Consider the following 13,088-nt stretch of genomic DNA (forward strand, 5'->3'; position numbering starts at 1 on the left):
TGGGAGAGCAGTTTTAGCAGTTAATTATACATGAATATAATTTAACTTACAACAAGGGTGTGAACATTTTTTGTGAGCGTGTCTGTGTGTTCCTACCTGGTCGGTCGAAGGTGAAGATGTCTCCCTCACACTTGGCGGCGCTCTTGGGTGTGCTGGGCTCCGAGCTGCAGCTGGAGCGCCGTCTGCTCTTCCTCTTAGGAGACACGGGGTCCTCTGTGGACGAGTCCAGGTCTGGACAGAAGAGGGGATGAGAGAGAATTATAGACGATTAGCAGATGCTTCTACTTCAGTCGGGCACACCGTAGCAAAATGTTTTGCAACAGAAAGACAAAATGGAGATTTGAGTTGTCTCCCTCTCCTTCAGTCCTCTCTACCTCCTCTTCCTCCCGCTCTTTCTCTCCTACCTGTGGAGTTCTTCCTCTTGCGGCGGTAGCTGCCCAGTATTGCGCGGGGGGAGGTGGCCAGGCTCTGCAGGGTGGGGGAGGGCAGCACCTCCTCTGGCCTAAACTCTGGCAGCTGAGCAAAACGCTCCTCAAAATACACCTCTGACAACACCCTGGGAGAAAGAGGGGGATGGAGACAGAGAGAGAGGAGAGAAACACATATGACTAAGGTACCTGAACCCTTTGAAGTCGATTATGTCAAGATGACTCAGGAATACTTACTAACAAACATATTTTATAAATGGATAAATGGTGTGACTATACTCAGGGATACTTACTAACAAACATTTTATAAATGGATAAATGGTGTGACTATACTCAGGGATACTCACTAACAAACATATTTTATAAATGGATAAATGGTGTGACTATACTCAGGGATACTCACTAACAAACATATTTTATAAATGGATAAATGGTGTGACTATACTCAGGGATACTTACTAACAAACATATTTTATAAATGGATAAATGGTGTGACTATACTCAGGGATACTTACTAACAAACATATTTTATATATGGATAAATGGTGTGACTATACTCAGGGATACTCACTAACAAACATATTTTATAAATGGATAGATGGCGTGTCTATACTCAGGTAACTCACTTGTCCACAGAGTCAAAGGTCTTTTTGAGTGGCGGGGGGCGGGCCTTCACCTTTTTGGGAGGAGGGGCGTCTTTGTCGCTCTGGGGAGGTGGCAGGGCAGGGTCTGTACCCAAGGGAGGGGGCAGGGGTGAGGAGGGGACGGAGTCCTTCCACCCTGACTGTATGGAGCAGAGAGGAGAACAAGTTGAATAACACAGTATGCTGGGAGGGTTTAGTTTTGGGAGACAGGGTGTAAAAGTCAGAAATGTATGTTATTTTCTATGAATGTGATCTCATTTGCTTTCTCTGATTATTGAGAAGAAAAACCAAAACCAATCCATCATTAGATAAATCTCTCCATCTCTCTCTCACCTCCTTGTTGCTGGCCTCTCTGCTGCGTGTGTCAGTGTTGTCCACAGGGCCGTGTCCCTCAGGGGGTCTGTCAGAGGAGGGGGACTCCTCAGCAGGGTGTGTGTGTTGGGAGGGGGACCCCGACTCCCCAGGACGCTCCAGTTCAAAGGGAAAACGACTGTTGGCCCCAGAGCTCTCTCTTTCTTTCTCCCTTTCCCTCTCTCGGTCCTTCTCCCTCTCCTTTCCTCGGCCTCCTCCCTCGTAGCTGCCCACTGGGATGTTGGCCACTGTGGCTTTGATTTTCTGAGGGGTCCTCGCCGGGAGCTGGGGGAGTTTGGGGGTGCCTGGTGCACTGCCTGCTGAAAGAAGAAAAAATAACATTAACGTTACCTCATATACTTGCATTTGTTAAGCATTAGAGCTTTGTTCGAGAAACAAGACTTACTGGAAGTGCGAGAAGGCAGAGGGGGGCTGCAGGGCCGCAGGGACAATGAATAGCCACTTGGGGGCGCCACTAAGCTGCTGCTCTTATTGAAGGCCTGGGCTTGCTTCTCCGTCTGTCTGTCCGCCTGTGTGAGGGTTGGCCTGTCCGTCTGTCCGTACGCCTGTAGCTCAGCCTGCGTCTCCGCTTGTCTGTCTGCTGCTTTCTCTGACTGAGAGTGAGACGTTCTGTCCGTGGGTCTCTCCCCCGCGTGCCTGTCTGTCTGTCTGTCCGACTGGGGCTGGGTGTGTGTGTGTGTGGTGGGGGCAAATGTGTGTTTGGACAGGATGTGGGAGGACAGACTGGAGGGGCTGGAGACGGTGTACACCATGCTGGGGGGTATGGTTGCCATGGAGACCACCCCGGTTGCCATGGTGACGCTGGTAGGGGGATAGATGGCGGTGACTATCTGTCCCCCTGAAGCAGAGGCTGGGGCTGGGACAGAGGGGAGGGAGGGGCAGGTAGGGGACTGGACTGGGGCCAGAAGGGGAGGCTGACCTGTAGAGAAAGAGAAAGAGAAAGAGAGAGATAGAGAAAGAGAAGAGGCAGAGGAGGAGTTAACACCCTTCAATGGCCAGTTTCCTCTAAGCTAAAGGTTTTGTTCCTGTTCTCAAAACTGAGAGGAGTTTTCTTGTTGCTACTGTTGCAGTTCACAGCGAACTTCAAAAGTGCAATATATTTTCAAGTTTCAATGTCACATGCACAAGTACAGTGAAATGCCTTACTTGCAAGGTCTAACCCCAACACTGCAGTGATCAATAACAATGTACTACTAAAAATAACAAGGTAGAACAAAAACACACAAGATATAAAAATAAGAAGAACATGATAAAGTAAGCAAGCAAAATTGGGTCGGAGCTTGCAAAACAGCAGCTATCCAGTACGGAGCCATCTTATTCTAGATGTACTTCAAGTGGATGCACTGACCTGTAGAGCCCTGCACGGGCATGAATTTGAAGCCTGAGCCAAACCCATGCCTGTGATGTTCAGGCCCTATCCTACCCAGGCCAAATGTAATGCACGGCTCTGCCCGAAACCCGAAATAACTTCCTCTGTTAGTAAATCCATCAGCTGCTCCTCTGTCGGTTACTCGCTCCGTGAGCGCTGCTCACTCTGCATGCGCTCTGCTCATGGCGGCTCTGGGTCTGTGAGTATCCATAGCAACAGCTCTGCTTGGGCTGCTCTGCTCAATGACGAGACATGAGAGACTCTAAACTAAAACAAAACTCAAGCAACATTCTTATTTTCTGTTAAATAATCCCCTCCTGTTTTATATTGGACGAGGTTGAAGCACTTCTGACACCATGTTATGATCTTAGTCAGATATGACTGTACTTCGCTACAGAGCACAAAATGTTAGTGACCAATTTAGCGATACCTGAGCCCTGCCCGTACCCTAGTTATTGATGAAAAAACAGGCCCTACCCGGCCCTAACCTGATGTATAATGTTGGGGCCCGTCGGGCTCGGGTCGGGTAGCAGGGCTCTACTGACCTGTGATGAGGGGTTGGACTAGGGTCTGTCCAGGCGGGGCTATGGCTGTAAAGCCCAGCGTTGCTAGGGGCGACGGAACATATGCAGATCCAGGGGTGGGCTGGGCCTGCTGGGGGGAGGAGGAGCCTGTTGTCGTGGAGACCAGAGGCAGGGGGGAGGGGACTCCTGGCGTGGACTGGACATAAGTGATCCTGTGAGAGGGGAGAGGTAGAGAGAGAGAGCGCGAGCGCGAGAGGGAGACCGAGGGAGTTAGAGAGTGTGAGAGGAAAGAGAGAGGGAGGGGAGGGAAATTAAGGTGAAGAGGGAAAGAGAGAAAGTGTGTATGAGTGGGAGAGAAATAAGATGATAGATGAAACGGGCAGTGAAGGAGAGAGAAAAAAAAAAAAAGGAAAATAGAACATGAACCAGAATGAAAGGAGGCGAGAGGAAACAGAGGAAGAGAGATGGAGAGAAAGAGAAACAGAAATGGTGCAGTGGGGGTCAGTGGGTGACTGAACAGTAGAGGAAACAGTAGATGAGTGTGTCTGTGTGGTGGAGCTGAGAGGCAGTGAGTGGGCGGCAGGCAGAACAGCCTGGGCCACCAGCAGCAGAACAGCATGACTAACACACAACACAAGAGCTGCACTTCTTCCAAAACCATTGTGTTATGTATTATGGTGGGGCAGCAGCGCTAACAGTGCACTGTTAGATGGAGTTGGTGTGTGTGTGTCATCCTACCTGGTTGGTGGGGGCGGCAGCAGCATAGTCTGAGACGGGGCAGAACCCGGGTGCACCACTGTGGCCATTCCCATGGTAATGGGAAAAGGGCTCCCAGGATGCCCTGCCCCACCTTGCTGGAGCTGGGATTGGACGACAGGCATGGGAGCGATCTGGAAGATCTATCAGAGAGAAAGAGAGATGGAGAAAGAGTGAGAAGATGGATATCTGTGTATTTAGTCATTCACCTGGGGTAACTACAAGTGTAATTAGTTAGATTATTATATAATTACCAAGACTATTAAGAATGGTAATGTTGGAGCTCTGATAATCCTGGAATACAGAATAAACCTGCTGAAATCTCAATGGTCTTGGTCTGGCTGACATCACCATGGTAACCCTGCTTACCTTGCTTCCTGCTTGAGCTCCATTCTGGACAGGAAGAGGTGGAGCCACGAGGGGGAACTGCTGGGCGGGGGCGGATGCCGTCCTCACTGTTGCCATGGGAACCAGCATCTTGCCCTGTAGGACCGGGGACTGGGATTGCACTGAAGGGAGAAAGAGAGAGAAGAAAAGATGGATAAGGTTAGGCCTTTTTTGCTAACAGTGTCACAGTTATCCATTTCTTAGAATTTTGGTGTACGATTCTCTCTCATTCTTTCCCCCCTCACCTCTGGATCCCGGGCTGACCACTCCCACGGCTGGGCTGGAGGCGTATCCCATCAGCGAGCCTGGCCCCGCCTGCTTCCCATTGGCTATGGACATGTGGGTGGGCGGAGCTGTGGGCAGGTTGAAGATACTGTTTGGCAGGTTGTGCAGCTGAGGGGAGGGGCTCTTGGGGTTAGAGCTGGCTGATAGGGTGGGCAGGATGTATTGGACCTGTGTGATGGCTTTGCCCCCGGGGGATGCCAGAGAGGACGAGGAGAGGAACTGGGGCTGGAGCAAGGAGAGGGGCAGGGGGCCGTTGGTGTGGTTGTGTGTTGGGGCAGAGACCGGGGCGGTAGGGGGCAGCTGGTGGTGGGAGGACGGCTGGGGGGAGGGACTGATGAGCTGGACGGTGGGCTGGCTGTGCCCCGGGAACACCAAGCTGGTCACTAGCCCCCCTGGCCCCGCCCCTGCACCTATGGGATTATGTGAGGATGAGGAGTAGTACCCACCCCCTCCGCTTCCTGCTCCGGAGCCAATCAGAAGCTGCGCCTGCTGCGATGGGAGGGACCTCCTGTCTGGCGGGTGAGGAATGGATGAAGCTGCTCCGTCTCGGGGTTTACTAGCGATAGGGACTGGCGTGCTCACGACCGGACGAACCACGTTGGTTACCACTGTAGAGGCCACTCTGACAGCCCCCAAGCCCAGGAGAGGAGACAGGCCAAGGGGGGCAAGGGCAGAAGGAACTGGGCCTCCGGGGCTGGAGATGACAGAGTGGCCTGAGGACAGGGAAAGAGAGAGAGGTGCCACTCCTCCTCCTCCATCACCTCCTCCTCCCTCTATTCCTCTCTTCCTCCTGCGGTCTGAGAGCCCCCCTCCTCCTCTCCCCTCGTCGTAGCGTTTGGAAGGGTAGGAGGAGAGAGAGATGGAGCGTCCGTGGGGGGTGGGGTGGGAGGAGGAAGAGCAGATCACTGGAGCAAAGACACGCTGCAGAGACGGAAAAAGAGAAACAACAACTAAATGTCTGTAGCAGGGTTAAAAGCAGAAGGACTTTAAAACATGATCCACTTCTCTAAATAATGGTACTGTATCAACAACATGATCAGTCAGACAACTGTAACTCAATCTACCCTTGATAAAGGAAGAGACTGTTACCTTGCGATCGCTCTCGTTCCCAGAGGCGTTGTCACTGTCGCTGTCTGTCACTCTCTCCTTACACTTTAGGTCTATGGAGCTGGCAGGGTACGGGTCCTCTGTAGGGGAAAGGAGAGTGAGGGTTGGCATGGTTTATGTGCACAAACACCCATATCTAACTTCTTCTGACAGTATATTGTACACGTAATATGTATGTCTGGGAATCGTTTGTGTATAATTTCCTGCGACCAGATTGCCCTTCGAGGACAATAAAGATCTATTGAATTGAATTTCTGAGTTATTGCTCAAACTGTCCAATTAAGATGATGTCATTATGGGAAAAGAGCCCCCAGTAGTATTGTGTTTCCCAGCAGTTTAATGTTTTGGACCTTTACAGGGGTTACTCCAAAATAAGCGTATAACTGTTGCGTTGCTGAAATTATGTCACAGCAGTTTAGTTTCTCACCGATGACGTCGTCGTCTCCCTCCTCCTCACAGATGACCATGCGTTCCTCATCACTGGTCATGTCCTCACTGACCCCCCTCTGAGACCGGGACAGGGTCTGGGCACTCCCCGAAAACTGGCCACCACCATCCCCACACATCTGACACAGGAGAGGTGGGAAGAAGAGAGGTGGAGGACAGGGAGACAGATATAAAGACAAGAAAGTGATGGATAAGAGGGACGAGTCAGAACTGACATACCAAACTAAGAAATCATTGGGGTAAAGCGGCTGTGGTGAAAACAACATTATATAGCAGTGCCTTACCTGTGCCAGTTCGGCCAGGGCCTGTGTGTTGCCCCTCTCACTCCTCTCCAGGCTGTGCATGGCACTCTGGGAGAAGGCTCGGGGGCGGGATAGCTGACCTACATGCCCCTCCCCTGGGTTCCGCTCAGACACACCCACCAGGCCAGGCCCCACCCCTTTCAGCTCCACACCATGGGGCTCTGAGAGAGAGAAAGTAAGGGGGAGAGTGAGACAGTGGTGAGACTGAGACAGTGGTGACAGAGCTCAGAGGAAACCTTGGCAATCAATGAACATTTATCTTCCTTTCCGTTATCTGGTTCTCTCTTATTTGGGTGTATTGAGCAGCAGTGTGTGACTTACCAGTGGTCTCAGACATGCTCCTCTCTCTAATGTCTTTGCCACCCGGCCCCGGGAGCCCTCGGCCATCAGAACTAGACTTCTTCCTGTCTTTGTTGCACCACTTCCAGTCTGGGTGGGCCTTAAAGTGGGCCTCCTTCACCTGAGAAAGAGGGAAATAGAGAGATAGAGAAGATGAGCCAACAAAATACATTTCTTCATTTTTGGGCTGCCTAGTCTTCGATGCTCAGACCAGACTAAACCATTGCACTAAATTGGTGTGTGTGTGTGTTTGCGTATACCTGGAAGGCGAGGTCATGGTACTTCTGCTTCTCTTTGGGCCCCAGGGCATACCACCACTCGCCCAGGATCTTGCTAACCGTGCGGTTGTCCTGGTTGGGGTGCCTCTGGTGCACCAGCGCTCGGTGACGCTTACTGAAGATCATGAACGCGTTCATCGGCCGCCTGATGTGGTCCTTCTCCCTCTGAGAGGGAGGAAAGAATGATTAGATGAGAGGGTGAGAGAAAGAGAGAGTTCCTTGCCAGGGCTGCTCTTGTCTTTTAGCAATGTGATTAAATGAGTGAGGGAATGGAATGCATGACAAGGTAAGAGATGAATTGAGAAAATGAGTGAGTGAGAGACAGGTGAGAGGTTGAGGTTACCTTGCCAGGGCTGATCTTGTCCCCATCTTTGGGCAGGGCGCTGAGGGACTGAGTGCGTCTCTTCACAGGAGTTACAGACAGGGGCGGCTCAGGAAGAACACTGGGGAAGAATCTGAGAGAGAGACAGGAGGAGACAGAACCATGACAACATCAGACATCTCTGACCTAAACCATATATATCTCACTCACCATCATACCTCTGTAGCAAACATGGGAACAAATTGAAAAACAGACAAAAACAACTCTCTAGGCAGTATAGGTTTTAGGAGAGAGATTTACATAAAAACTGTCATTCTCATTCACACACAAAGGGCAGGGAAGGTGGCTCATCTCCCCAGAGACAGCTCAGTGGATTCAGCTGACAGCTCATACCGGAAAATGGACAGCAGCAGCCTGGCCACAGCCATTATTTTTATTTATTTTTTGATGTTTTGTTGTTAAACACACCGGATAGGTGCAGTGAAATGTGTTGTTTTACAGGGTCAGCCATAGTAGTACAGCACCCCTGGAGCGAATAAAGGTTAAGTGCCTTGCTCAACGGCACATCGAAAGATCTTTCACCTTGTCGGCTCAGGTATTCAAACCAGCAACCTTTCGGTTACTGGCCCAACGCTCTAACCGCTAGGCTACCTGCTACCCTGTATATTCATATAGCTTATATTCATATTGCCATTCATATAGCTAGTAAGAAAGCACAGAGACGGAATGCTTGTTCCTCACCTCTTTGTTCAAATAACATGCTGCTCTACATGTAGGAGTATACTAAAACATCACAGTGGACGTGTGGAGCCACTCAACACACAGGTTGATTTTATGTGTCTTTCGACCAATCGATTGGTCGAAATTTTTAAAATGTTTTTATATAAAATCAACTACAGTACCTTGCAAAAGTATTCATCCCCCTTGGCGTTTATCCTATTTTTCCTAAATGGATTTTTATTTGGATTTCATGTAATGGACATACACAAAATAGTCCAAATTGGTGAAGTGAAATGAAAAATAATAACTAGTTTTTTAAAAATCTGAAATAATTCATAACGGAAAAGTGGTGCGTGCATACAGTGAGGGAAAAAAGTATTTGATCCCCTGCTGATTTTGTACGTTTGCCCACTGACAAAGAAATGATCAGTCTATAATTTTAAATGGTAGGTTTATTTGAACAGTGAGAGACAGAATAACAACTAAAAAAATCCAGAAAAACGCATGTCAAAAATGTTATAAATTGATTTGCATTTTAATGAGGGAAATAAGTATTTGACCCCTCTGCAAAACATGACTTAGTTCTTGTTGGCAAAACCCTTGTTGGCAATCACAGAGGTCAGACGTTTCTTGTAGTTGGCCACCAGGTTTGCACACATCTCAGGAGGGATTTTGTCCCACTCCTCTTTGCAGATCTTCTCCAAGTCATTAAGGTTTCGAGGCTGACATTTGGCAACTCAAACCTTCGGCTCCCTCCACAGATTTTCTATGGGATTAAGGTTTGGAGACTGGCTAGGCCACTCCAGGACCTTAATGTGCTTCTTCTTGAGCCACTCCTTTGTTGCCTTGGCCGTGTGTTTTGGGTCATTGTCATGCTGGAATACCCATCCACGACCCATTTTCAGTGCCCTGGCTGAGGGAAGGAGGTTCTCACCCAAGATTTGACGGTACATGGCCCCATCCATCGTCCCTTTGATGTGGTGAAGTTGTCCTGTCCCCTTAGCAGAAAAACACCCCCAAAGCATAATGTTTCCACCTCCATGTTTGACGGTGGGGATGGTGTTCTTAGGGTCATAAATATAGGCAGCATTCCTCCTCCTCCAAACACAGCGAGTTGAGTTGATGCCAAAGAGCTCCATTTTGGTCTCATCTGACCACAACAATTTTCACCCAGTTCTCCTCTGAATCATTCAGATGTTCATTGGCAAACTTCAGACGGGCATGTACAGTGGGGAGAACAAGTATTTGATACACTGCTGATTTTGCAGGTTTTCCTACTTACAAAGCATGTAGAGGTCTGTAATTTTTATCATAGGTACACTTCAACTGTGAGAGACGGAATCTAAAACAAAAATCCAGAAAATCACATTCGATGATTTTTAAGTAATTAATTTGCATTTTATTGCATGACATAAGTATTTGATCACCTACCAACCAGTAAGAATTCCAGCTCTCACAGACCTGTTAGTTTTTCTTTAAGAAGCCCTCCTGTTCTCCACTCATTACCTGTATTAACTGCACCTGTTTGAACTCGTTACCTGCATAAAAGACACCTGTCCACACACTCAATCAAACAGACTCCAACCTCTCCACAATGGCCAAGACCAGAGAGCTGTGTAAGGACATCAGGGATAAAATTGTAGACCTGCACAAGGCTGGGATGGGCTACAGGACAATAGGCAAGCAGCTTGGTGAGAAGGCAACAACTGTTGGCGCGATTATTTGAAAATGGAAGAATTTCAAGATGACTGTCAATCACTCTCGGTCTGGGGCTCCATGCAAGATCTCACCTCGTGGGGCATCAATGATCATGAGGAAGGTGAGGGATCAGCCCAGAACTACACGGCAGGACCTGGTCAATGACCTGAAGAGAGCTGGGACCACAGTCTCAAAGAAAACCATTAGTAACACACTACGCCGTCATGGATTAAAATCCTGCAGCGCATGCAAGGTCCCCCTGCTCAAGCCAGCGCATGTCCAGGCCAGTCTGAAGTTTGCCAATGACCATCTGGATGATCCAGAGGAGGAATGGGAGAAGGTCATGTGGTCTGATGAGACAAAAATAGAGCTTTTTGGTCTAAACTCCACTCGCCGTGTTTGGAGGAAGAAGAAGGATGAGTACAACCCCAAGAACACCATCCCAACCGTGAAGCATGGAGGTGGAAACATAATTCTTTGGGGATGCTTTTCTGCAAAGGGGACAGGACGACTGCACCGTATTGAGGGGAGGATGGATGGGGCCATGTATCGCGAGATCTTGGCCAACAACCTCCTTCCCTCAGTAAGAGCATTGAAGATGGGTTGTGGCTGGGTCTTCCAGCATGACAACGACCCGAAACACACAGCCAGGGCAACTAAGGAGTGGCTCCGTAAGAAGCATCTCAAGGTCCTGGAGTGGCCTAGCCAGTCTCCAGACCTGAACCCAATAGAAAATCTTTGGAGGGAGCTGAAAGTCTGTATTGCCCAGCGACAGCCCCGAAACCTGAAGGATCTGGAGAAGTTCTGTATGGAGGAGTGGGCCAAAATCCCTGCTGCAGTGTGTGCAAACCTGGTCAAGACCTACAGGAAACGTATGATCTCTGTAATTGCAAACAAAGGTTTCTGTACCAAATATTAAGTTCTGCTTTTCTGATGTATCAAATACTTATGTCATGCAATAAAATGCAAATTAATTACTTAAAATGCAAATTAATTACTTCTGGATTTTTGTTTTAGATTCCGTCTCTCACAGTTGAAGTGTACCTATGATCAAAATTACAGACGTCTACATGCTTTGTAAGTAGGAAAACCTGCAAAATCGTCAGTGTATCAAATACTTGTTCTCCCCACTGTATATGTGCTTTCTTGAGCAGGGGGACCTTGCGGGCGCTGCAGGATTTCAGTCCTTCACGGTGTAGTGTGTTACCAATTGTTTTCTTGGTGACTATGGTCCCAGCTTCCTTGAGATCATTGACAAGATCCTCCCATGTAGTTCTGGGCTGATTCCTCACCGTTCTCATGATCATTGCAACTCCACGAGGTGAGATCTTGCATGGAGCCCCAGGCAGAGGGAGATTGACAGTTCTTTTGTGTTTCTTCCATTTGCGAATAATTGCACCAACTGTTGTCACCTTCTCAAACAAGCTGCTTGCCGATGGTCTTGTAGCCCATTCCAGCCTTGTGTAGGTCTACAATCTTGTCCCTGACATCCTTGAAGAGCTCTTTGGTCTTGGCCATGGTGGAGAGTTTGGAATCTGATTGATTGATTGCTTCTGTGGACAGGTGTCTTTTATACAGGTAACAAGCTGAGATTAGGAGCACTCCCTTTAAGAGTGTGCTCCTAATCTCAGTTCGTTACCTGTATAAAAGACACCTGGGAGCCAGACATCTTTCTGATTGAGAGGGGGTCAAATACTTATTTCCCTCATTAAAATGCAAATCAATTTATGACATGCGTTCAAATAAACCTACCATTAAAATTATAGACTGATCATTTCTTTGTCAGTGGGCAAACGTACAAAATCAGCAGGGGATCAAATACTTTTTTCCCTCACTGTATGTATTCACCTTTGCTATGAAGCCCCTAAATAAGATCTGGTGCAACCAATTACTTTCAGAAGTCACATAATTAGTTAAATAAAGTCCACCTGTGTGCAATCTAAGTGTCACATGATCTCAGTAAATATACAACTGTTCTGAAAGGCCCCAGAGTCTGCAACACCACCAAGCAAGCAGCACCATGAAGACCAAGGAGCTCTCCAACCAGGTCAGGGACAAAGTTGTGGAGAAGTATAGATCAGGGTTGGGTTATAAAAAAATATCTGAAACTTTGAACATCCCACAGAGCACCATTAAATCCATTATTAAAAAATGGAAAGAATATGGCACAACAAACCAGCCAAGAGAGGGCCGCCCACCAAAACTCACGGACCAGGCAAGGAGGGCATTAATCAGAGAGGCAACAGAGACCAAAGATAACCCTGAAGGAGCTGCAAAGCTCCACAGCGAAGATTGGAGTATCTGTCCATAGGACCACTTTAAGCCGTACACTCCACAGAGCTGGGCTTTACGGAAGAGTGGCCAGAAAAAAGCCATTGCTTAAAGAAAAAAATAAGCAAACACGTGTGGTGTTCGCCAAAATGCATGTGGGAGACTCCCCAAACATATGGAAGAAGGTACTCTGGTCAGATGAGACTAAAATTGAGCTTTTTGCCATCAAGGAAAATGCTATGTCTGGCGCAAACCCAACACCTCTCATCACCCCGAGAACACCATCCCCACAGTGAAGCATGGTGGTGGCAGCATCACGCTATGGGGATGTTTTTCATCAGCAGGGACTGGGAAACTGGTCAGAATTGAAGGAATGATGGATGGCGCTAAATACAGGGAAATTCTTGAGAGAAACCTGTTTGTCTTCCAGAGATTTGAGACTGGGACGGAGGTTCACCTTCCAGCAGGACAATGACCCTAAGCATACTGCTAAAGCAACACTTGAGTGGTTTAAGGGAAAACATTTAAATATATTGGAATGGCCTAGTCAAAGCCCAGACCTCAATCCAATTGAGAATCTGTGGTATGACTTAAAGATTGCTGTACACCAGCGGAACCCATCCAAGTTGAAGGAGCTGGAGCAGTTTTGCCTTGAAGAATGGGCAAAAATCCCAGTGGCTAGATGTGCCAAGCTTATAGAGACATACCCCAAGAGACTTGCAGCTGTAATTGCTGCAAAAGGTGGCTCTACAAAGTATTGACTTTGGGGGGGTGAATAGTTATGCACACTCAAGTTCTGTTTTTTTGTCTTATTTCTTCTTTGTTTCACAAGAAAAAAT

General features: G+C 48.2%; 1 protein-coding gene across 1 annotated transcript in view; it reads right to left on the minus strand.

Annotated features, from left to right (window-relative positions):
* The window catches only part of LOC121543825 (protein capicua homolog), a 47,715-nt gene that overhangs the window by 4,146 nt on the left and 30,481 nt on the right, over positions 1-13,088 (minus strand). Inside the window, exons 4-18 of the mRNA XM_045208635.1 lie at positions 7,582-7,693; positions 7,221-7,403; positions 6,943-7,081; positions 6,604-6,782; positions 6,300-6,438; positions 5,855-5,952; positions 4,726-5,686; positions 4,463-4,602; positions 4,076-4,236; positions 3,359-3,549; positions 1,830-2,363; positions 1,406-1,743; positions 1,055-1,212; positions 405-556; positions 97-231 (exon numbers count right to left, since the gene is read on the minus strand). Of these exons, the coding sequence (XP_045064570.1) occupies positions 97-231; positions 405-556; positions 1,055-1,212; positions 1,406-1,743; positions 1,830-2,363; positions 3,359-3,549; positions 4,076-4,236; positions 4,463-4,602; positions 4,726-5,686; positions 5,855-5,952; positions 6,300-6,438; positions 6,604-6,782; positions 6,943-7,081; positions 7,221-7,403; positions 7,582-7,693 (3,620 nt within the window). The remainder of the gene's footprint in view (positions 1-96; positions 232-404; positions 557-1,054; positions 1,213-1,405; positions 1,744-1,829; positions 2,364-3,358; positions 3,550-4,075; positions 4,237-4,462; positions 4,603-4,725; positions 5,687-5,854; positions 5,953-6,299; positions 6,439-6,603; positions 6,783-6,942; positions 7,082-7,220; positions 7,404-7,581; positions 7,694-13,088) is intronic.

Source organism: Coregonus clupeaformis, chromosome 28, assembly GCF_020615455.1.
Source record: "Coregonus clupeaformis isolate EN_2021a chromosome 28, ASM2061545v1, whole genome shotgun sequence".
NCBI lineage: Eukaryota > Metazoa > Chordata > Actinopteri > Salmoniformes > Salmonidae > Coregonus > Coregonus clupeaformis.